Source organism: Microtus pennsylvanicus, chromosome 14 (assembly GCF_037038515.1).
Source record: "Microtus pennsylvanicus isolate mMicPen1 chromosome 14, mMicPen1.hap1, whole genome shotgun sequence".
NCBI lineage: Eukaryota > Metazoa > Chordata > Mammalia > Rodentia > Cricetidae > Microtus > Microtus pennsylvanicus.
In genome coordinates, this window is record NC_134592.1 from 39,478,028 (window position 1) to 39,502,444 (window position 24,417).

Sequence of the window (24,417 nt, forward strand, 5' to 3'; positions counted from 1 at the left end):
CACCCGGGTGCATGAAACACCTCCGCAGATGTTCCGAGCCACAGATCCCGTAGCCCACATTTCACAGGTTTTCATCCTGCCTTGGCCCCGAGTAGCACAGTTAATTCTACCAGCACTAGAGCCAAGCAGCTTACCCTGAGCCAGGAGACCTAACCTTTTGTTCTTTTAAAGGCTGGCCCATGGGGGGGACAAATAATTAAGAGCCATGTGCTTACCGCAACTTAATAAAACCCTTCTTAGAATGGCATCTAGAGAATAGGACCTTTTAACCAGCAGATGGCAGGTGTGGGGGAGGGGAGTAGAAATGAAGGGACTAGCAGAATGACGTCTTACAAGGGTGAATTTCTGTGAAAATACTAAGAAACGGGAAACGTGGGCTTATTCTGGTTTTGGAGGTAAACAGGGAATGCAAGTGACACACTTACATATTGCTCAATGTAAGCGTCCGTGGTTATCGTTCCTCGAAAGTACTGGTCTGAATGAAAAGGGAGGCAAAGATTTTCTCTTGGTATCATTACCATGGAAATACGTTTCACCCCATTGTTTGCTCTGATTCAGGCTATGAGCTGGCAACAGCCTCCCCTCAGCTGGGAGGGAACTGAACTGAAAGCAAATTAGGTAAAACTTCATTTTTTAAGTTCGTTACGAGTTGGCTCATTACGAAAGCTACCATGGCTACTGGGTGTCAGAAAGGTCCCAATGTCTTGCATAAATTCACCTGAGATGCTGACATCAGGAGTCCTCTCCCAGTAGCTCCAAAAGCAGCAGTCCAAAGCCAAGGAACCACACACCTTTGCCTTCAGCCAAGAGTCGCGAGGACTGAAGTATGACATCTCCTGGAGTAATCAGCTGGACAGACTACACCAGCCCCGGATTCAGGGCTTTGCTTTTCATTCTCCTCATTAAAATCTGTCCATCGTTCCCTAACTCCTTCCTGAGTAAGTTATAAGTTCCTAGACTAACATTCTCCATTAGTAATATGCCTCTAAGCTACTTTTTCTATATATGCACACACATGTTGTAGGCTAGGTTGTGTGTGTGTATAGGTCAGAGGTTGGCACTGGGTTTCTTCCTCTATACTGATCTTCCAGAGGACCTGAGTTCGGCTCCCAGTACCTACATCAGATGATTCACAACTGCCTGAAACTCCAGCTCCAAGGAGATCCAACACCTCTGGCCTGCACAGGCATCTGTACTCATTTACACATACATACACACACACACACTTAAAGTCTTTTTTAAGGATCTGAAATCGCAAATGTTTCAAAAGCAAAAGTAGAAAATCATAGAAATTAAGCAGTAACCTTAACCTTCAAAATCTCATGCTTTTTGAGACAGGGTCTCTCTGTTATGAAGCCATAGCTGTCTAGGAACTCACTACGCGGACCAAGCTGGCCTTGAACATACAGAGATCCATCTGCCTCTGCCTCCAAGTGCTGGGATTAAAGGCTGGCACGATGCCTGACCAAAATTCCTCCATTTTTTTACTCAGTAATAACTGTGGCCCTTCCTCGGTGCCCTCTAGACTGACATAAAGAACAGAACTACACGGGGAAGAGCTTGTCTGGGCTGTGCTCTGTGTTCCCAGCTCCTGCAACAGCACTGAGTAGGCAGGAGGAACTCAGTATCTACAGAATGACCTGGCATGCAGGTCAAACTAATGCAGATAAGGGAGATTCCTTTTCTGACCCTGATCACTGAAAAGGCAAAGATATAGGCACCATCATATATTTTTCCTCTCTTACTGTGATAAACACATGACCAACAGCAACTTGGGGAGGAAACAGTTTACTTCATCCTACATTTCCAGGTCATCATAGTCCACAGAAGGAGGTCAAGGCAGGGACTTAAGGCAAAAGCAAAGGAGAACCCACAGAAGAAGGCTGCTTCTTGGCTTGCTCCGTAGCATCTGCTCAGCTAGCTTTCTTATACAAGCCTAGGCATGGCACTGGACCAGTGGGGCTGGGTCCTCCTACATCTATCTACAACCAGGAAAATGCCCCCCGACACACACACACACACACAAATGCTCACCAGCCAATCTGATGTAGGCAATTCCACAATCAAGACACCACAGATAACTCTGGGCTGTGCCCACTAAGTAGGAAAGACACACTACTTAATGTAAAAAGGTAGCTGCTACACTGTAAGAAATGTCCCAAATTATAACCTTTCAAAAACAGGAAGGACAGGAAATACATATACCCAACAAAAAGAACAGCACTGATGTTCAGTCGCCTTGGTGGTACTGAAGATGTTTGCTTCAGTGAGAAAGAACAAGTTGGTCTGAGGATGTAGCTCAGATGGTTGAGTTCTCGTCTAGTGTGCTCGAAGCCCCAGAACTACATAAACTAGTTGTGGTATTGCACACTTAAAATACCAGTACTTGGGAGGAAGAGGCAGGAGGATCAGAAGTTCAAGGTTATCCTCAGCTACATGTGGAGTTTGATGCCAACCTGGGATTCATGAGACACTGTTTTGAAAAAATAAAAATTTTGAATATAAATATAGGAGCTGGAGAGATGGCTCAGCAGTTAGGGCACTGGCTGTTCTTCCAGAAGACCCGGGTTCAATTCCCAGAACCCACAGGGCAGTTCACAAATGTCTGTTACTCTAGTTCCAGGGCATCTGACACCCTTCTACAGATATACTTGTAGACCAAACACCAATGCACATAAATATATGTATATACATACATATATATATTTAAAAGCAAGTTATAAACAGTGTGCTTATTATGATTCTATGGATAGTTGTATGAGGATATTAAAGGATATAACTTAACGTTGTTTCTCACTGTTCAGATTACATCCTGCAACCTACTATAACTATACCTTGAGCTCACAGTTTCCCTCCTGCTCTGTGTAAAACCTGGAACACTAAATAAACGTTTCTGTGTTTGTGCTTCCCCTTCCAGAGTTCTCCATGTTGAAGATACACTCAAAACATTTCCTGATTGGCAGGCACAGTCAATAGGAGCAAACTTGTCATTGTGTAAGAGAAAGGGTCTTTCTGCCAAGTTATCCCAGCCCTGTGTCTTTCCCAATTCTTGTTTTAATAAGCCCTAGGGAGTTTCTTCCTCTACCCAAATGCCTCAGGCAAAGCCATCCCTGGGGGCTGGAGAGATGGCTTAGTCAGCAGAGGGCTTACTAGGCAAGCCTGAGGACCTAACTGCAGGACTCAGTTTCCACAAAAAGGAAAGCCAGGCATGGTGGTGCCCACCTGGAATTCCAGCACTGTGGACACGAGCAGTGGAGACTGGGGGATCCCTGGAACTTGCTGGCCAGCAAGTCAAGTCTGATCAGTGAGCCTCAGGTCCCAGGGAAAGCTCTGTATCCAAAACTTAAGATCAGTTAGAAAATAAAATAAGGTAGATGGCTCATGAGGCATGACACCAGAAGCTGACTTCTCCCCGCACTCTGGAGGCTGAGGCAGGGGGACTACTGTGAGTTTGGAGTCAGCCTGGGCTCACAGCAGGAGCCCGTCTCAAATAAATAAATAAATAAATAAATAAATAAATAAATAATTTTTTTTGAGGAGCAAGACAAAAACAAAAAACACATTTTTTGTGTTTTTCTTTCTAAATCCTTCAGAATACCAACTGTGGGGCTTTCCCCATCAGATTCATCAATTCTCCAGGTCTGTGTCCCCAGTTCTGATAGTAACTACCTAGAGTTAGTGTAAACTCCTTAAGTTAAGGGCTCAGTACCTCAAGACTGTCTCTCCAGTTTGGTCAATAACAACAGAGGATCTCCACCTCACCCACGCTTCTTGGCTTCAAACCAAGAAATTCCAAGATCCCTGCTTAGGTTCAGTTACTTGCTATGATGATTCATTGAACTCTTATACACGTGTGTGTGTGTGTGTGTGTGTGTGTGTGTATATATATATATATATATATATATATATATATATATATATATATATCCTTCATGTCCTTAAACAGCCATGAGAAGGGGTGCAGAGTGAAGCTGGTGTATGCTCCCTCTCCCAGCGTCCAACTTTACTCCCAGGCCAGAAGAACTCCAAACCTCCTCTCTCTAGGGACTTTTATGGTGGCTTCATGACATGGGCATAAAGTGACAATACGATCTCCAGCACACAACCGAAGATGGAATGGCATGGTCTCTCTGATAACCAACCTCGGTCTACCACTTCATTAAAACAAAAGACGCAGGCTGGAGAGATGGCGCCTAGGGTTGCAATCAAGTCTGATGACCTGAGCTGGACCCCTGGGTCTCATGTGGTGGAAGAAGAGAATGACTTTGCCCAAGTTGTCCTCTGACCTTCATGCATGCACTGTGGCATGTGTGTGCACATGCAAGCACTAATTAAAAAAAAAAAGTCAGGCAGTGGCGGCACATGCCTTTAATCCCAGCACTCAGGAAGCAGAGGCGAATATCTGTGAGTCTGAAGCCAGACTGGTCTACAGAGCGAGGACCAGAACAGCCAAGGCTACACAGAGTAACCCCTATCTAGGAAATTTGAGAGCTCTGTGTCAGAAACAGGACCAAAATCCAAAATTAGAACACAAATGCCCCCGATAGTCGCAAGGACCTTAGGAGCTCTGAGCCAAGAACCATGGCAGAGAGCAAGAGCGTATTTCTTATGAAGTCACGGGTGCGGGTTAATGAGGCCCGGTAGCCATCCTTTAAAACAACATGCCCAGCTCACCCTTAGCTGGGATGCTCATGGGAAGCATAATCAAGTTTGAACAATGCATTGCAGCCATGTGCTCCAACAGACATCCCGAAGAATCACAACCTGTCATCCAGCAGAGAGAGCATTGAAAGTCCAAATCTGCCGCGCCTGCTGTTTCTCATGGAGATGGCAACAAACAGAAACAAGGAAGCAAGTTAAGGGGATGAAAAGCACAGCGCATACAACCCCAACAAGAAAACTCGAAAGCACTGGAAGGATAAACAGGAAAGGGCCTGGCGCTTCACTACAAAGTGGGAAACTAACCAGTGGAGGAGGGAGGTGGGAAGCGTGAACACAGTCTTGCAGCCAGAGGTATGCTAGCAACCAAGAGAGGAAAATGCTCCTAGGGCTGAGGTCTGCTTTACCACACCAGTAAGACGATCCAGGAAGTCAATGCTGACCCACAGAACTCCTGAGCACCTGGGCAACCACTGCTCAACCTCACATTTCTGCTTCACAGAGCCAGCACTCTCCCCCCCCCAAGTCTGATTCATCCTTGCAGAAGAGCAGCCCTGGCCTGTGGAGCCCAGCATGCAGGAGGACTACATCAGGCTCTCTCCACAGGACCTCATCTTCCTCAGCCTCCTGCCCAGCCTCATTTGCCTCCTTCTAGTTCCTACCTCTTTCTCCACACCCACCTTCAACCCCCTCCAGCTCCCCTGCCCCATTCCCCATAAGCTCTGGCAGGATGCCTCTCCGGCCAGCCAGGTCGGCTCAGCATCCCTCCATGCTGTTCTTCACTCCAGCCAGGAAATCAGGGTCCTGTGAAGTCTCCTATAACTGTCTACCGTGTTGTTTTAGCATGAAAGCAGTCACAGGCAACTTGGAAAAAATATGTGTCTTTATGTGCCTACGATCAAATCAAACTTTATTTATAAAGCCAGGCAGCAGGTCACAGAAGGCCAGTCGGTGCATCGTAGCTTCCTGACTCTAAGCTAGGTCAGCAGAGTAAATCCTCCTAATGACCATGGAGGTATCACTGCCCCATTTTACTGACGAAAAGACATTGAGAGACCCGTCTGCCTCTTTCTCTTTTCATCCTTGGAAGATGTGGCTTGCTCTTAAGATCAACAGCAAAATAGTTAATAGGGATTAGGAAATCTGTGAAATCCTACCCCTTAATACTACTCCAGCCTCAGTCCAGACACTTCCGGCTTCCTTCCTTCAGGACCCTTGTGGAGACAAGCCTTAAGGTACCCTTGCCCCTGACACCATCATGGAGTTGGCCATTCAGTCTTGGCCCCATGGCTCTACCTTGAAGGAAAGCCAAGGCAGCCAAGTTTTTTTCTTTCTTGTCACAGAGTCAGGGGGTGTTTCCCACCTGCTCATCCCAATCTCTAGTCACTGCTGAGACTGAACCCCCCAGTTTTGGAGCCATGCCATCTTCATTTGATCCTATATCTGCTATGACCCCATAGCTGTGCACATGGGGAGACTGAGGCAGGCAGGTCTCTGGATAGCTTCTCACAGTAAAATGGAACAGCGATACCCACTTCAGTCATTAGGAGGATTTACTACTGACCTAGAGTCAGGAAATTACAGTGCTCTGGGCTTATGTGACCCGCTGCCTGACTTTATAAATAAAACTTTATTTGATTGCAGACACGCTCATCTTTTTTCAAGTTGCCTGTCGCTGCATTCATGTGAAGACACCATAGATAGTTATCAGAGACTTCATGGTATTTAAAGATTAAAATATTGACATCTGTCCCTTTGCAGGGCTGTTTATGAGTTCCTGGTATAAACAGTGTCTAGTCTATGTAAGTAAATATTAGTGATTATATGGAAAACCTAAGTGACAGAAACCCATCATGAAAGTATCACAAACTGGAAGATTCATCTACATGACATGCCCAAATAGGGAAGTCTTCGAGGCGTAGGGTGATGGACACGGAGGCGAGGCAGCTAAAACAAGTGGTACTTTCTCCAGGTGACAGAACAGATGTAAAATCAGAGGTGGTGGTGGTCTGCATAGCTCTACGAATGAATATCTAGGTCAACATTTCGAACAGGTGACTTAGGTGGTATGTAAATTTTTATTTTTAACTTTTTTTTTGTAGGCAGTGACAGACCAGAGTCTCACTGTATAGCTCTGACTAGCACGTAACTCCCTATATACACCAGGCTGACCTTGAACTCACCCAGAGACCTGCCTGCCTCTGTCTCCCCAGTGCTGGGATTTAAGGCATTTGCAGCCATACTCAATGTTGGGGAGTTAACCAAGAGCCTTGTACAGGCTAGGTAAGTGCTCCTCCAGCCCAAGAATTTTATGTCAGAATAAATCTGAATAAAGGTTTAAGAGCTTGGGTTATCTGTTTAGGTATTTAATCCCTTCTGATTTCCTTTCCTGTTTGGTTTTTGTTTTGTTTTGTGTACTGACGTTTTGCCTGCCTGTATCTGTGCACCGCATGCATGGCTAGTGCCCTCCAGAAGCCAGAGTGGGCATCGGAGTCCTCAGAACTGGAGTTACAGAAAATTGTGAGGTGACATGTGGCTCCCGGGAATCAAACCTGGGTCCTCTGGAAGAGTAGCCAGTGCTCTTAACCATGGAGCCATCTCTCCAGCCCCATGGTTTTGCCTCCTGTCTCTCCTGGATCGCAAAGCGCTTTGCATGCCGTAGGAACTCACACAGTGTATTAATGGAGCTGTTCAGTGGCCGAGGAAAGGGCGAGGGGCTGAGCTGCTCTTTTTCCACGGCAGACACAGAGGTTTCAGGACTGTGTCTGATAGGAAACTAGACAGCCCGTGATGGCTACTTTGCGGGCTGCCCTTGTATGTGACACTAGCAAGCTCGTGATGACACAGAAGTGAGCCACACCCTTGTGTAAACACCTGAGATTTTACACTAAGCCCTTTTCCACCCTCCCTGGAATATAGCTCCTGGCTCTCTGAGTAAGCAACTGATCCCCACAGCACTGATACAATGCTAAGAGTCTGACAGACCTGAACAGTTCAGTAAGCATCAATGGAACAAGCCAACAACTATTTTTGTAACCAAAAGACTTTTTGATGCACATATCTGACTCTTTACTACCGCCTCTTATCTACATCTTATCAAATAAAACTGGAACCAGCTCTTGTGAAGGCCAAAGCGTGTGAGCCTGAACTTCTCCAGGGCCCAGTCCACATATGGCCAAGCTGACTTCCAAAAAGACCCAGGCTGCCCCAAGCCGCCCGTGGTTACAGGCAGGGATTCTCACTCCAGAGCTGGCACATTTCTCAGGATGCAAGAGCACGTTTCTGGGTTCTGGCTCTCAGAAACTCTAGTACAGGGCTTCAAACACCTCACTTTGGGGACTATCTCTCTAAACCTATTTGGACAATGTTACACATATGGTTCATTATTAAGACAACAGGAAAGGAAAGGAAGAGCCGACAAGAACAGTGTGGCAATAATCCACAGGGTTATTAATCTAATGTATATGAATCTGGAGAGCCTATAAAGGCTTGCATTGGGGCTCATCATGTCCAGGGAAGAACTCAAGATGGGAACCATGACAGCATTCTCCAAATCCTGCACGTCTGGGAAGGAGACAGATGAGGACTGAGGTCCTCAGAAGATGAAGGTCTTTTATTCATTCATCCACTGAAGCATCTATTAAAAGTCTCTCTATGCCTCTGACAGCCTGACAGCCTAGCGCAGATTTCACATCTTAGAAGACAACTTTAAATCCAGATGTGTCTGATATATATCTCCTAAGCTAGCCGTGAACTTGCTATATAACTGAGGAACTTCTGATCCCCCTGATTCTACCTTCCGAGGGCTAGGATTACAGGTGTATACCACGCCCAGTTTCTGCAGTGCTATGAATAGAACCTGGGGCTTCATGCACTGTAGGCAAGCATTCTAACAGCTGAGCTATGCTCCCAGCCCCAAGCCCAGACTTCTTTAAGGCACTCATTGCCTTGTCCTAGCCTCCTTACTAGACTCACTAATCTACTCTCAGAGTAGATGATCATTTACAGGCCATCTGGAATGTCCCTGCTGCAAATCCAAAGACTCCTTCTCAGCACTCACTAGAAATCGGAAAGCATCCAGCCTGATTTCACACCCTCTCCCTTCTTGGACCCACGTCCATGTGGGTCAGCCTTCCAGGAGACCCTCCTCTGACTCACTCTTACTTCTTCCTATCTGTCTTAGACTACCTGGACACTTCTTTTTTTCTAAACAGTCTCACCCACTCCAATGGTAGAAGCTGCCTTTATAGATTCATGGCCCTCAAGTCAATACCCTCAGCTAAGTGGTTGTCATTTGGAGCCTCCTGTATGTCTAGCTGATTGCTATCTGGGTAGCTCTAGCTAGCTGTTCACAGACACCTCCAACTCAACATTCCCAAGACTGAGTCATCTCCAGCCAACTCCCTTCCTCCCCTGCACTGCTGTCAGTGAACCCTCCCACCATCCACTCAACTGCCTAAGGATAACCCTGGAAGTCAGTGTCTTCTTCCTCACTCTTTCCTCCCTTCTTCTCAGTCAGTGAAAAAGCCCTGGTGCCTGTTAGGAGCCTCTTGAACATCCCTTCCTCTCCATTTGAGCTGTCACCTCCATATCCAGCCACCATCATTTCTCAGCAGGATCATCATGACATTCTTTAGTCTGTGTTCTTCTCTGCCTCCACACTGGTTCCCATGAAGACACCCCACAAGGTAGCCTGGGGTAGGGGTGGGGGTTACAAAACTAGTTCTGTTAATGCATCTACCCAAACAGTCAATTGCTCCCTTTGAACTTGGAAAAGGTCCCACACCTCCATGTGTTTCCAGCCAGTGAGAGCGTCATCCCTCCACGTCTCCTCCACACTGATCCTCAGCCCACTGGCCATCCACTTCCATGACGTCATGTTCAGCCTTCCCTCTGCTCTGTCCTGCGCTGTTTCCATTACCCAATCGGCTTCTCCATCCTCACCCTGCTCATGTTCTAACAGTGTTTCCTCTGGGGACCCTTCCCTAACTCTCAGTCAGAATGAGGTGCCCCCCCCCAACTTTACTCTTCCATAGTACGTCTCCCATCCTTTCAGTACAGATCACTTTGTATGTATGATTCTGTCGACATACTTGTGGGGGTGGATCCCTGGAATCAAAGATACTTCTGAAAAGTGTGTGCCATGTATGACCCCACATGCTCAGTCAGCAAAGTGTCTTATACACAAGGTATGCACAAAAGTATTTGTTGTGAGCTAGGCACAGTGACCATGCCTGTACCCTTAGCACTCAACTGAAGCAGAAGGATTGTCCTAAGCTTGAAGCCACCCTGCGCTATAGTAAATACCAGGCAGGTCAGGGCTACATAGAGGACCTTGTTGACAAATTAATTATTAATGAATTTTAAATGTTGAATTATAAATAAACAAGTAAATAAATCAAACTTTAAGAGTAAATTAACCTATACGTAAGAAAAACATGATAGGGACCAGTGAGATGACTTGGTGGGTTAAGGCAATGGTGGCCAAGGCTGACAACTTGAGTTTGACCCCTGGTCCCACAAGATAGAAGCAGAAAACCAACTCCAAACGTATTTCTTTTTCATTCATCCCATACATGCCCTGACCCAGACTGCCATGATACCTCTCCTAAAGTACCTCCAAAAGCATCCTAACTGACTCCCTTGCTCTCCTCATCCTCCCAGGTCCCTCCCCCTGCAGCACTGAAGTGGCCTTTTGCAAAATGCAAATCAGATCATATTACTTCCCTAACTGAGGGCTTCCAATCCAGCCATGGTAGCGGGGGCTTATAATCCCAGCACACGGGAGGTTGAGGCTAGTCTGGGCAATAGAGTGAGAACTTATCTCAAAAATTAAAAAAAAAAAAAAGTCCCAGCATGGCTTCCATCCACACACCTGACCTCAGAACTGCTGAATCTCTTCCTGAAGCATCTCTGCCTTGCCTGGCTTTCCAATATCAGCACAGACCAACCCTTACCCATCACGTGATTGTTTCCTCTTTTATATGAATTCACCTTGTCTATGCGCCTCCATCTCAGAGCTGTCCCATACTTACTACCTCAAATTGGACGGCTCTTCTCCACTCTGCACCGATGCCCTCTGTGGTTTGCTTTGGTTTTAATCATTACTGTTATTACATGGTGGACGGCTCTTCTCCACTCTGCACCGATGCCCTCTGTGGTTTGCTTTGGTTTTAATCACTACTGGTATTACATGGTGTGTGTGTGTGCGTGCATGCATGTGAAGGTCAGAGGACAAGCTGAAGAGTTGGTTCTCTCCTCCCAGCATGTGCATGATCCTGGGGATCAAACTCAGCTCTTCAGGTTTCGCCACAAGTCCCTTAACTCAGTGAGTCATCTCTGTGCTTGCTACCTGATCAGTCTTAAACTGTCCCCCTTGAAGAAGCCTACTCTCAGACAGAGAAATCATGGCACTAACTAGTTTATGTCAACTTGACACAAGCTAGAATCATTTGAAGACTCCATTGAGAAAATGACTCCATAAGATCAGGCTGCAGGGCATTCTCTTAATCAGGAATTGATGGGGAAGGCCCAGCCCATTGTGGGTGGAGCCATCCCTGGGTTGGAGGTATCCAATGGATCAAAGATCTCAGCATAAAACCAACCACACCGAACCTCATAGAAGAGAAAGTGCATTGGCACAGGAGACCACTTCCTAAATATAACTCCAGTAGTATAGACACTGAGAAAAACAATTAATAAATGGGAACTCATGAAACTGAGAAGCTTCTGAAAGCAAAGGGCACAGTGAATAAGTCAAAATGGTAGCCTACAGAATGGGAAAAGATCTTCACCAAACACACATCTGACAGAGGACTGATCTCCAAAATATACAAAGAACTTAAGGAGATCAGTCCTCTGTCAGATGTGGGTTGGTGAAGCTCTTTTTCCAAAATATACAAAGAACTTAAGGAGGGCTGGAGAGATGGCTCAGAGGTTAAGAGCATTGCCTGCTCTTCCAAAGGTCCTGAGTTCAATTCCCAGCAACCACATGGTGGCTCACAACCATCTGTAATGGGGTCTGGTGCCCTCTTCTGGCCTTCGAGCATACACACAGACAGAATATTGTATACATAATAAATAAATATTTTTAAAAAAAGAACTTAAGGAACTAGACATCAAACAAACAAATAATCCAATAAAAAATGGGGTACGGACCTAAAGAGAAAACTCTCAACAGAGGAATCTCAAATGACTGAAAGATACTAAGGAAATGCTCAACATTCTTGGCCATCAGAGAAATGAATATCAAAACAACTCTGAGATACCATCTTACACCTGTCAGAATGGCCAAGATCAAAAACACTGATGACAACTTATGCTGGAGAGGATGTGGGGTAAGGGAAACATTCCCCCATTGCTGGTGGGAGTAGAAACATGTACAGCCATTTTGGAAATCAGTATGGCGATTTCTCAGGAAATTAGAAATCAATCTACCTAAAGACCCAGCAATACCACTCATGGGCATATACCCGAAGGATACTCAATTCAACTACACCATTAAGAACATTTGTTCAACTACGTTTGTAGCAGTACTATTCATAATAGCCAGAACTTGGAAACAACCTAGATGCCCCTCAAACCAAAGAATGGGTAAAGAAAATGTGGTACATTTACACAATGTAGTACTATTCAGCAGAAAAAAAATTTAAAAATTCCTGGTATCTTAATATTTGCAGGCAAATGGATGGAACTAGAGAACACCATCTTGAGTGAGATAACCCAGAAAGAAAAATAGGTATGCATTCATAAGTGGGTACTTTTAGACATAAAACAAAGAATAACCAGCCTACTGTCTGTTGTAAGGAGGGCTGCTTGGTCATTCTGGCCATTTGGCATCTCAGACCTGAAATAACCACACAGAAACTGTATCAATTAAATCACAGCTTGGCCCATTAGTTCTAGCTTCTTATTGGCTAACTCTTACATCTTAATTTAACCCATCTCCATTAATCTGTGCATCACCACGGGGTCGTGGCCTACCAGCAAAGTTTCAGCATGTCTGTCTCCGGCGGCAGCTCCATGGTTTCTCTCTGCCTCTGCCTCTTTTCTCTCAGCATTCAGTTTAGTTTTTGCCACCTAGCTCTGTTCTACCCTATCAGGCCAAGCCAGTTTCTTTATTACCAATTCACAACATACAAAGGGGAATCCCACATCAACAGTCACAATCCTAGAAAACCTAGACAACAAAGAAGACCCTAAGAGAGATAAATATTCATGGATCCGCCTAGGACAGAAAAAAAGACAAGATCTTGTGGGTGGGGGGCAGAAGAGAGGGTGGAAAGGGAGAGGAGAGAAATGAAGGGGAGTGAGGAAAGATGTACAGTTCAATTAAAAACAAATAAAATAAATTTTTTTTAAAAAAGAAAGCAGACTGGGCAATCCAGGAAGTATCACACCTCTGCATCAGTTCCTGCCTCCAGGTTCCTGCCATGTTTGAGTTCTTGTTCTGTCTTCCTTCAGTAATGGACTACAAGTTTAAGCCAAAAAGACCCTTTCCTCCCCAAGTTGCTTATCACAGCAATAGGAATCCTACCTAAGACACCAAGCACTATCACTAAATCCAGCTAACTGGCTACATATTTACCACACACTCATATTGTTCCTGCCTGCTATCTAATCCAGCTGGCATACAAGCATTGCGGCTCCAGTTGTTCAAAGCTTATCAACAGTTGTTCATCTCAGTGTTAAGTTTGAATTCACCCACTCTTTGGAAATGGTTTGGTTTGAAAACACCAACCCCCTGGAAGTTCTGCCAATAAAACATACAAACAGGAAAATTAATTCCTACTATGAAAAGTCCTACTCAAAGGTCTAGAGAGATGAGGACTCCAGTCCAATTCCCAGCACAGAACCATCTGGAACTCCATTTCCAGGGGATCCAACACCCTATGCTGGCCTCTGCAGGCAGCAGGCATATACATGGTGCATAGATATACACAAAGATAAACCATTCATACACATAAAATAAAAATAAACTAAAAAAAATCCACTCAGCTGAACCAAAGGCTAACACCCAATGTTTGGAAAGACATTAAACACTTCTCAAACATGGAGAGGGCTGTCTACACTCTGCATTTGAGCCAGGTGCCCTACACTTTGTGATACAGCACCCTGATCCACCCAACAATCCCCTGCATTATAAAGGGGGCGGGAAGCATTCAAGGTGTGCAGTAGGATTCCTTCCATAGACTTCTTCAGGCTAAAATCCAGAAGAGACTGCTCATCTAAGTCCTCCAAAGATACATGTAGAGAACGTCAATTATTCCATTTGTCTGATGACTCACAAATTCCCTTTTCTACCACATTCAAGTGACCACAAACATGCCAGGTGAAGGGTGGGGAGATGGCTCCGTGGACAAGGGCACTTGCCACCAAGCCTGAAGACATCTGATACCCAGGACCCACATGGTGGAAGGAGAGAATCAAGTCCCTTAATTTTTCCTCTGACCTCCATATGGGTATTGTGGTATGAGTGTACACATACACAATAAATAAATGTAAAAATTATTTTAAAAAATTAAAATAAAATACTTTTAACTAAAGAAAATAAAGATGGACAATGATCAAAGAAAAAGACCCAATATCAGTCTCTGGCCTATGCACACACACACTGACAAGTACATACACCATTCACAAGCATTAGCACACACACACTGGCAATTACATACACCATTCACAAGCACAGGCACACACACACACACTGACAATTACACACACCATTCACAAGCATGGGCACACACACACACTGATGAGTATACACACCGTTCACAAATACACTGTGAACCTCGGCTCCCATGCTCAATGCAAGCACGTGTGGTTTGACTTCTTTAGGAAAACAGAAACAGAGACATTACCGTCACCAGTGGTAGAAGCAGATGAGGAAAACTGTTGACACTTTTTTTTTTTATCTCTGCATTTCAGACCATCAAATCACACACTTGACCCATCAAGCACATACAAATTAATATGCTGTATTAGCTCTTAATTTCCTATTTTCGTGATAGCGGCTTGAGTTTAATTTTTTCCTTACTCCTTACTTCAAGCTCTGAATATTTACAGCCCGGACACACACACACACACACACACACACACACACACACACATATGCAAGCTCAGAAAACCTTGCATCTCTCATGGGGCTAATTAAAATGGGTTTTTATTTCTATAAGCAATGAATGAGATCTTTGTTAACCCACTTTAATAAGATTCTAAATGACCCTGGATTTATCTTGCCCTAATTTCAAATGTAACTGACCCAGAATAATGCAAGCTTATCTCCACACTCTTTGAGAAAACAGAACCAAAATTCCCAGAAGCCAAAGCTAAGCATGAACCTAAGGGGGCGGGGATATTTTTCTTAAAAACACTATTATGCAAACATTACCAGAGTTCTTGGTTTTATTTTTCACTTATTCAGAATATTTTTAAGATCATAAACCTTCGTGATGCCAAAGCAAACAACATTCCAAACAAGCATTAAAAAAAGATATTATGAAACTTTCTGGATGTCGTCTGTTGTTACAATACAAAACTAACAGTCTGGAAGGAGCTCTAGCTTAATTGTTTCCCCTGGAGAGAATAATGATCCAACCAGCAAAAAGCAGACCCACGAGATTATAGAGAGTAACCGAGCAGTACGAAGCAGTCAGCAAAGAAAAACTGGTATTTGCGAACACCTATCTTCTGTTCCTCTTCGCTCGTCATGAACGGAAATATTCCCCAGAACCTCCCACGGATCCTGTTTCTCTTCTCAGACATAGGGAGTTCACTCTCACAGCCCTAAGGTAGAGCAGATTTTCTCCCAGAAACACAGCACGCGTTCCCTGCCTCATGCCGCGCCACCTCCCACCCCCCCTCATGCCGCGCTCACCCACACTGCTTTCATCCTATTTGGCACCGCGCACACGGAACAACTCTATCGAGGGCTTTAGAGACCTTTGTTTTTGTTAGAGGGAGTTTGGTTTTTGGCTTTTTTTTAAATTACATTTATTTATTTGCGCATGTGCGTGTACACATGACACAATGCATGCATGGAGGTCGGAGAACAACTTGCGGGAGTGGAGCCAAAATCAGGTCATCAGGCTTGGTGATAGGCACCCTTACCTGAGCCATCTTGGTGGCTTTAACCCTTGGTTTTGAATACTGGAACAACCACTAAGTTTTTTGTTATACATTGTTTACTGGAGGCTTTGCGAATTCCGGAACTTCGCTGCAATGACAATATGAGAACACCCTATGCAAGGTGTCTATCAAACACTCTCAAGACTCAGAAAGATTACTGATGCAAGCGACATCCAAAGCCAAGAATGATCTTGAATTTCTGCCTCCACCTCCACGTGCTGAAACTACAGGCGTGTACCACCTGTATAGCCTCTGTGGTACTAGGGCTCCATCCCAGGGCTTCATTCCTGTCATGCAGGTCCTATCCCAACTGAACTGTATTCCAGACCCAATCTGATTTTTTTTCAATAATGGAAGGAATATATAACTCAGTCCGTAATCAATATATTTTATAAACTAGATTTTTTTTATCCCTTATTGAAACATCAAAAGATAACCCAGACGTTTCTGGTCCTGCTTTGCATTTGTATGATTGACATCAAAACTAAGATGGTGACCCTGGACAGCTAAACACCTACCTAACTTATCCTAAGGACGTCACTTCCGCCAGATGTCTGCAGGCGGAAAGACACCAGATGCCACGAGCCACAAGGTGTTCAGCCCATTTCTGTCTATGTCATCAATGCCTAGCCTCTGCACATGGCTGGCTCTTGACAGGCACCAACTGAAAATTAAATACCACAGGGCTGGCAAGATAGCTCGGTGGGTAAAGGTGCCAGCTACTGACCCTGACAACCTGAGTTTGATCCCCAGGACCCACAGGGTGCGAAGAGAGAACTAGCCCCCAAAGGCTGGCCTGTGGCTTTCGCGGGGGCCACGGCACACATGCACGTGCACACATACAGGAAATGAATGAATGAATGAATGAATATAAGTCATTTTGAAAAAATAACCATCCATCTCATTATCGAACTTTACAACCTCTCCCACTAAACACAAATTACTAATTTCTCCTCTGGTATGAAAAAAAAAACCATTTTATGTCTTTGTTTTTGTGGTAGTCTTGCTATGAAGCCCAGGCTGGTCTTGAACTCTTGATGTGCCTGTTCAGTTTCAACATTTATTCCCACCTAGCCATAATTATGTTATCTTAACTTGGGTAAACATTAATGTTACTAGAAGTAAAAAAATACATGGAAAGGTGCACGCCTTTAATCCCAGCACTTAGGAAGCAGGGGCAGGTGGCTCTCTGTGAGTCTGATGCGTGCCTGGTCTAGACAGTGAGTTCTAGCACAGTCAGGGCTACACTGTTGGGGGTAGGAGGAGAAGAAAAAGACAGACCAGACAGACCGACAGACATAGAAAATTTCTCTCCAGAAGAATATTCGGTCAATAATGAACCCATTTAAATGGAGTAATAATCTAGAAGCAAAGATCAAATTTCACTACCTAGTCCTAGAGCAACCCTGGAGTAGATGTTTTTAATCTTTTATAATATGTCATCTAGATGATAACGGTACTAAATAAAACATATGAACATAGATGGCAAACTAACTGGGCTGATGTGTGTTCACCCAGGTCCTCGGTGACAGCTGAAGACGCAGCAGTACCCAGCCTGGTCACATGATCGTTAATTCCTCTCGCAGTGGATGAAGTAACTAACAGAACACGGTCCCTCCCTAGGTCTCTGACTAATTAAGAACATTCTGGGGCTAGACGCTTTCTTTAAAGCACTGGCCTACCCTATTTGTGAAAACACAATGATGCTATAGTATCCTTCGGGGCCTGTGTGTTATATCTGCTAGCTCAGTGTAAAATAATTTAACAATTTCAGAAAAGAAGATGGGAAATATTCAAAACAGTTCAACCTTGCCTCCAACTCCCTTTGGAATTTATCAAGAGAGACTAGGCAGGTGATACAGTGGTGAAGTGAGTGCTTTGCATGGGCAAAGGGTTTGGTATTAACCTAGCACCTTAACCAAAAGAATTCTCATGATTGAGCCAGCCTGGGAAGCCAATATCCCTCACACTGTAAAGTCAGTGCCTCATGTCTGTGTCCACCATTCCATCCTGTCCCTAGACATTTGAACACCTCAATGTTCTTCCCTTTGCAAGACAGACAAAGCAAACTGTGTCTCAAGTTACGCACAATAGCACGCACCTTTAACGCTAGCACTGGAAGGCAGAGACAAGTGGATCTCTGAATTCAAGGCCCTGTTCGACATGGCAAGTTCTAGGCCAGCCAGGCCTGCATAACAAGACTTGTCAAAACAAAATAAAAAATGAAAACTCTCAAAAATTTCTTCAGAAATCAAGCCAAACTCCTGTAATCCCAGTATTCCCAAACCAAAGTCAAAAGGATGGCCCACAAATTTGAGACCAGCCTGTTCTATACAGTGAGTTCCAGCTCAGCCTGGGCTACACACTGAGACACTGGAGGGTGGGAAGGGGAAAGGGAGGATGAAGGAAAGGGGAGAAGGAGAAGGAAGGGAGAGGGGGAAGAAGGGAAAGAAGAATGGAAAAGAGAAAACAAAGGAAGGGAGGCCGGGCGGTGGTGGCGCATGCCTTTAATCCCAGCACTCGGGAGGCAGAGGCAGGCGGATCTCTGTGAGTTTGAGACCAGCCTGGTCTACAGAGCTAGTTGCAGGACAGGCTCCAAAACCACAGAGAAACCCTGTCTCAAAAAACCAAAAAAAAAAAAAAAGAAAGGAAGGAAGAGAGGGAAATAAAGGAGGAGGGAGGGTAAGAGGAGAAAGGAGGGACAGAGGAAAGTAGGGAAGGATGAATGAATGAAGAAAAAGGGTGAAAGGAGGGAGGGAGGGAGGGAGGGAGGGAGGGAGGGAGGGAGGGAGGGAGGCTGGCTGTCCGGTACTTACTGCTTACCGTTCTGTTCTATGAGTTACCACATTCCTGTACAGATTTCTGCACCAAGGCATGACCAAATTTTCCTCACCTTAAATAAGCGTTTGTCTGTTTTACAACAAAATAAACATTGTGGCCTAATCGGGCCATTCTACTGATTATTCTGTCTCTATTGCCTCTGAGACAGGTTCTAAATGAACAGGAAAGAAAGCACACTTCCTTGTGAACAGCACCCTGTGCCCCCACGTTACAGAGGTCTCCTCCTCCTTTAACTGTAAAGTACTAGCAAGCACAAAATCTAAGAGAATACAAGGCCTTTTACATCAGAAAAGAAACCAAATGTTTTTAAAATTAATTATTATTAGTAAATAAAAATATTACTGTTGGGGCTGGAGAGATGGCTCAGTGGTTAAAAGCATTGCCTGCTCTTCCAAAGGTTCTGAGTTCAATTCCCAGCAACCACATGATGGCTCACAACCATCTGTAATGAGGTCTGGTGCCCTCTTCTGACCTGAAGACATACAGATAGACTATTGTATACATAATAAATAAATAAATATTTTAAAAAATATTACTCTTGTCGTATTGTGTACACGTGCCATGACATGCCTATGGAGATCAAAGGACAACTTTACGGAGTCGGTTCTCTCCTTCCAGCTCAACCTGGATGCCAGGGATCAAACTCAGGTCACCAGGCTTGCTCCGCAATTGCCTTTAACCACTGAGCCCTCGTGCTGGCCCCTCAAATGCTTTTATGGCTCTTATTAACAGCCTTCAGCTAAGTTGAACTTTATGGAAACATTTTATCTACATATTTGCTGCCCAAACAAGTAATAATCCTACTGTGATACCAAAGTTGCCTTCACAACTTGATACATGCAAGTTCCTCCCCCTTCCCTGCCCTGCCCTCCCTTCATCTGGGTCATTTGGGGCTGGAAGAACCTTCATAAACATGCAAACGACATGGAGCCTAGGCTTGGGACACAGAGTCATTCCATGTGTTGTCTTCATCCTGCTTAGACTGGAAAGTCTAGGCAATGTGCATGTATGTATGTTGAGTGTCCCTGGCTAACGTGAACTCATGATGATACCATGATGTCCTTCTGCTTCTCCTACCCATGAAGCAAAGCATCGACACAACCCTCTGCATCCATCACGCAAGCAAATGATCCAGAGAACACAGGCATCACTTCCCCTTGCTACTTAGCCCATCCTCGTCTCCTATTGAAAAGTAAACCATACACTTCAAAGCACGTTATACAAAAATCACACATTTCTCAGTAATTTGTTATTTTAGGCAACCTAGGAACCTGAAATCCCCTATCCACATTCTAGTGCTGTGGATGGAACAGAGTTAAGTCTCCAATTTAAAACCAGCCAGAGAAAAACCATGAGCCGAATTCCCTCATTTACTTTGTTCTTCAGCAGGCCAGAAGGGTGCAGAGCAAAAGCAAGGAACAGCGCAGCTGCTCACCAGCTGCGGGACTCCAGTGACATCGTCCCGAGCTACAGCATCTCTGTTCTGCAAAGATGTGAGGTGGGGAGGACCAAGTGGCATTGCATAAAGAACACTGGCAAAATAAATAAATAAATATTTTTAAAAAAACTGGTAAGTTGGAGGCGCTACACAGAACTCAGGAAGCCCATCTGTGGCAAGGAAGTGTTATTAAGTATAATAATCACAAATCTACAAGGTCTCAAAGAGATAAAGGGGTAATCGAAGAGGAGGAAGGGCGGGGGGCAGCTTACGGAGAAGGCCAAGGCCAGCTGGCCTTGAGATGGATAAGCTGAACTTCTCCCAGCCTAGAGGAAGCATCCTACACCGAGCACATGGGAGGGAGGACTACAGCTTCTTAGGCAGATGTGGAGTGAGTTACAGGGAGATGAGGGTGAGAAAAAGGCACCAGGGTAGAGAGAACCTACAGGCCTCACCACGCCTCACCTACATGTGACGAGAAGCCATTGAAGGCAAATAGCAAACAAAAACCAGTAGGCACACTTCTGGTTTACTAGTTTTTGTCTTATATACCATGAAGCCTCTACTAGAGCTGTGCTGTACAAAACTTCTACTCAGAAAAACTTATTAGAAGCAAATAAAAAGAAGTTGTATTTATTGAGTCCCTATTTGTGGCAGGCACCTGCTAAAAGCCCTTCGTGTCACGTGACCCTCCATCTTCAACACAGCTGCAGCTAAAATCTGTATTACACGGATGAGGGGCTAATGGTCAAAAGACACAGTCTCTCAGCTAAATTCAATGACTACTAAAGGACCAGAGCCAGCGTGAGAAACACGAGGACAGGCAACTTTTTGCAGCCAGTGTCAACAAGAACACTGATCTTTTTCCTTTACATAAAAATTGAATTTCAGCTACTTGTGATTATATTATTCAAAAGTACAAAATGAAAGATTTTTAATTTTTATCTCAAAGACTACCTCCCAACAAATAGATACTTCTTACTTTATACAAACTAAAATTGTTCCTTTTTTGGAGGGTCTTGGATTTTATTTGGAACAGAGTCTAGATAAGTAGTCCATGCTAGCCCATAATCTTCCAGTTTCTGCTTCCTGGGCATCAACTTTACTGGTGTGTGCCTCCATAACCAGAAAACAATATATCTTTTTAAAAATATGATGCAAAGAGATATAGTCTATTCCAATAGATATGAATTTACATCTGAACCCCAAAGACAAGAAGCTAATTATTGAAAGCAGATTCAAAGAGAAAATATTTGAGGCACATGCCTCCCAGTACTCAAGAGGAAAAGGTTGGAAGAGCAAACTAGAGAGACTAGCCTGGGCTACATAACAAGACCTTGTCTCCAAAAATAAAATAAACTTAAAAGGAGGGTATCAGAAAGTCATTTTAGAATATTTACCCCCCCCCCAAAAAAAAGACTCAAAACCTGCAGTTTTATGAAGCATCTTAATTGGTGCATCATACTGCCCTTAACTTTAAGGTTAATTTTAAAAGGAGTTTCATAAATGTTTTTAAGTATTTGCCATAACCTCACTTCTATACCAGCTTGCTACAACACCAAGATTTAAGAACAAAGATGGAAAGTTCACTAGCTAATGAAGTTTTGAAGGGGCAACAGAAATACGGCTAAGCGCAACAGAAAACACTTTCCAGAAGACTGGCTGTGGATGTACATGTGAGATTCCTATCACTGAAATCTCACCCACCAATAACAATACAGTTTCTGCCTAATAGGACAAAATACAGATGCGTGTGTCAAAGCTTCTCTCTCTCTCTCTCTCTCTCTCTCTCTCTCTCTCTCTCTCTCTCTCTCTCTCTCTCTGTGTGTGTGTGTGTGTGTGTGTGTGTGTGTGTGTGTGTGTGTGTGTGACACAAAAAGTGGAAACAATGCCAAGCAAACTGTGGTTAGTTTTTAAATTTAGACTGCAAATAAATATACATGTATATAGAAAAAACCAAAGGTAACCAATTCCTTCCAGGATTCCTTGAAAGCAAAGGGCTGAGCTAGAAGGACAGTCTGATACTGCTTTCTAGGCTTCTTCACTTAGTTTTCAAAACCACAGGAGGTAGAGAAACCAACAGGGCCCAGCATGAGAGGAAGGTAAGTTTCCCACTTCCTTCCAACTCTGAACTTACCTTGCAATGAAAAGTGAAGATCGTCAATGCCCAAGGACACCTGTCCGTCTTCCGTGGGAAGCGCAGGGCTCGTGGCCATTCTTTGACTCGGTGGAGATTAGACCACGTCCATCTCAGTTAAGGGGAACTGAAAGTAGAAAGGAATAAAACGTCCATTAATAACTCTGCAGCTCCACAAGTCTGGTAAACACACAGGAAACGGCAAAAGCCAAATCTGCCTCTCGAAGAGCGAGGGCTCTCGGGGAGGGTTTCCTTAGTACATGAACGGAGTAGCCACACCTTCTTGAATCATCATCAGGACTGTGCCCTGTGACCTGTTCAGGCGCTCTGGAGCTGCTGGCAGAATGCCAAAAGAACTAGCCTTGTTGGTTCTGTGCAAGATGTGGAAAGGAAGCTATGCCCTTCAGATCCAGAAACACCCGGCAGTGTGGCTGGAGAGAGCAAAGTCAACAGCCACTGCTATCTTTGGCCTTCAGCTCACAAGGGTTTCTCTTTAAAACTTCTGAACTCCCTGGGTTCCTTCTGCAGGCCATAAATGTTGCCGCTTACTGGAAACAGTAAGGCTGAGCCTGCATAGCCGGCAAAGTGAAACTAAAACCATGAATAGCCAGAGTCTTGAAGAGTGCTACATTATTTTCCCAAGGACTTCTTCTTCTATACTTCTCTCTTAACTCCATCTTGAGTCATTCTTTTCTAGTACTGGAGACTGAAATCGGGTCTCATACATCATCCAAGCATGTATTCTATCACTGAGCCTCCTCTGTCATTGGAGAATTCTCCCAATAAAAGTAATTCACAACCCATAACCCTTTAAAAACCATTGTTTTGTGTACATGGGCATCACTATCAACTTCTGCAGACTGAGAATAAAAGGCGAGTTCTCTCATCCAGATCATCAAATAACCAGAATCAAACTAATCAAACAGGAAACTTATATAGGGTTCTATGAGAAAGGGAGTAAGTGAAAAGTTAATGTTAGAATCTGCTATCGGGGCTGGGTGGTGGCGGAGCATACCTTTAAACTCAACACTTGGGAGGCAGAAACGAGCGGATCTCTGAGATCATGGCCAGCCTGGTCTACAGAGCAAGTTCCAAGCCAGCCAAGGCTACACAGAGAAATCCTGTCTCGAAACACTACCCCCCCCCCAAAACACACATACATGCATGCATGCACGCACACACGCACGAAAGAATCTGCACATTGGAGCTGAGGGTGTAACTCAGGGGCAGAGTTCATCCCTAGCATAAAATTGATGCCCTGGGCTTAATCACCAAGACTATAAAGAAAGGAGGACTCCGTATATTAAATATAATCAAAATTCTCTAACTTTGATATACATTACCAATTCCTTATAAGAAAATGTTGGAGGGAAAACTAAAAAATAAGTTTGAGGCTAACAGCTCGTCGGGCATATTAAATATTAAACAGACTAAAATATGCAAAGGATAAAAATCATTACACAGTCCCAAACCCTTCCCATCCTTTATTCTCTGGTGTTTATTATCCAAACCCTCCCATCAGTCTCTCTTCTGTGGACCACTATGTTAAAGATTTTACCTAAGACATACACTCTGTTAATAATTAATTTGTTTCTCCTCAATTGAGATCCGTCAGGAACAGCCTGCGGTTACCACGCTGCTCTGCTGAGTTGGTTCAGACTAACAAAAGGAAACGCTGTTCATTAGCTCACAGGACCAGGACCCTGATGGCCAAGAAGGAACAGGTTTTCTCAGCCTTGTGAACATAACGAGGCCCTCCACTACCCCTTCCCTTATCCTACAGCTCCCACGGCCCAAGTAGAGAAAAAGTGTCATTTCGTTCTAACAAGAGAAAACTGAATTCCAAATGAATTCCCTAATGGTGACCACTGTACTGTTTCATGCCAGGACTATGTTAAAAGAGGGTGGAAGGAATAATAAGAATAGCACCCGCATTTGTAGCACTTACTATATGCCTTAAGCATGGGCATTGCTCTAAGCACTTTGAGTCTTCAGCTCATTATAACAGCTGTATAAAGGACCATAATGTTCCCCTTTGACAAGACAAAGCCAAGACTCGTAAATAGGATATAGATTGTCAAAGGACACACAGCTAATAAATAATGGAACCAAGAGTTGAATCCCGGTGGCTGGAGAGGTGACTCAGTTAGTAGTGTTTGGCTTGTGTGCATGGAGCCCAGAGTTCAAGCCTCAGCACCCTACCCAATCAAACATGATG

General features: G+C 44.3%; 1 protein-coding gene across 7 annotated transcripts in view; it reads right to left on the reverse strand.

Annotated features, from left to right (window-relative positions):
- The window catches only part of Syne2 (spectrin repeat containing nuclear envelope protein 2), a 297,565-nt gene that overhangs the window by 235,799 nt on the left and 37,349 nt on the right, over nt 1–24,417 (reverse strand). For all 7 annotated transcript variants that reach the window (XM_075947894.1, XM_075947893.1, XM_075947890.1 and 4 more), the window contains exon 2: nt 22,200–22,326. In XM_075947894.1, the coding sequence (XP_075804009.1) occupies nt 22,200–22,278 (79 nt within the window). In that variant the 5' untranslated portion in view covers nt 22,279–22,326. The remainder of the gene's footprint in view (nt 1–22,199; nt 22,327–24,417) is intronic.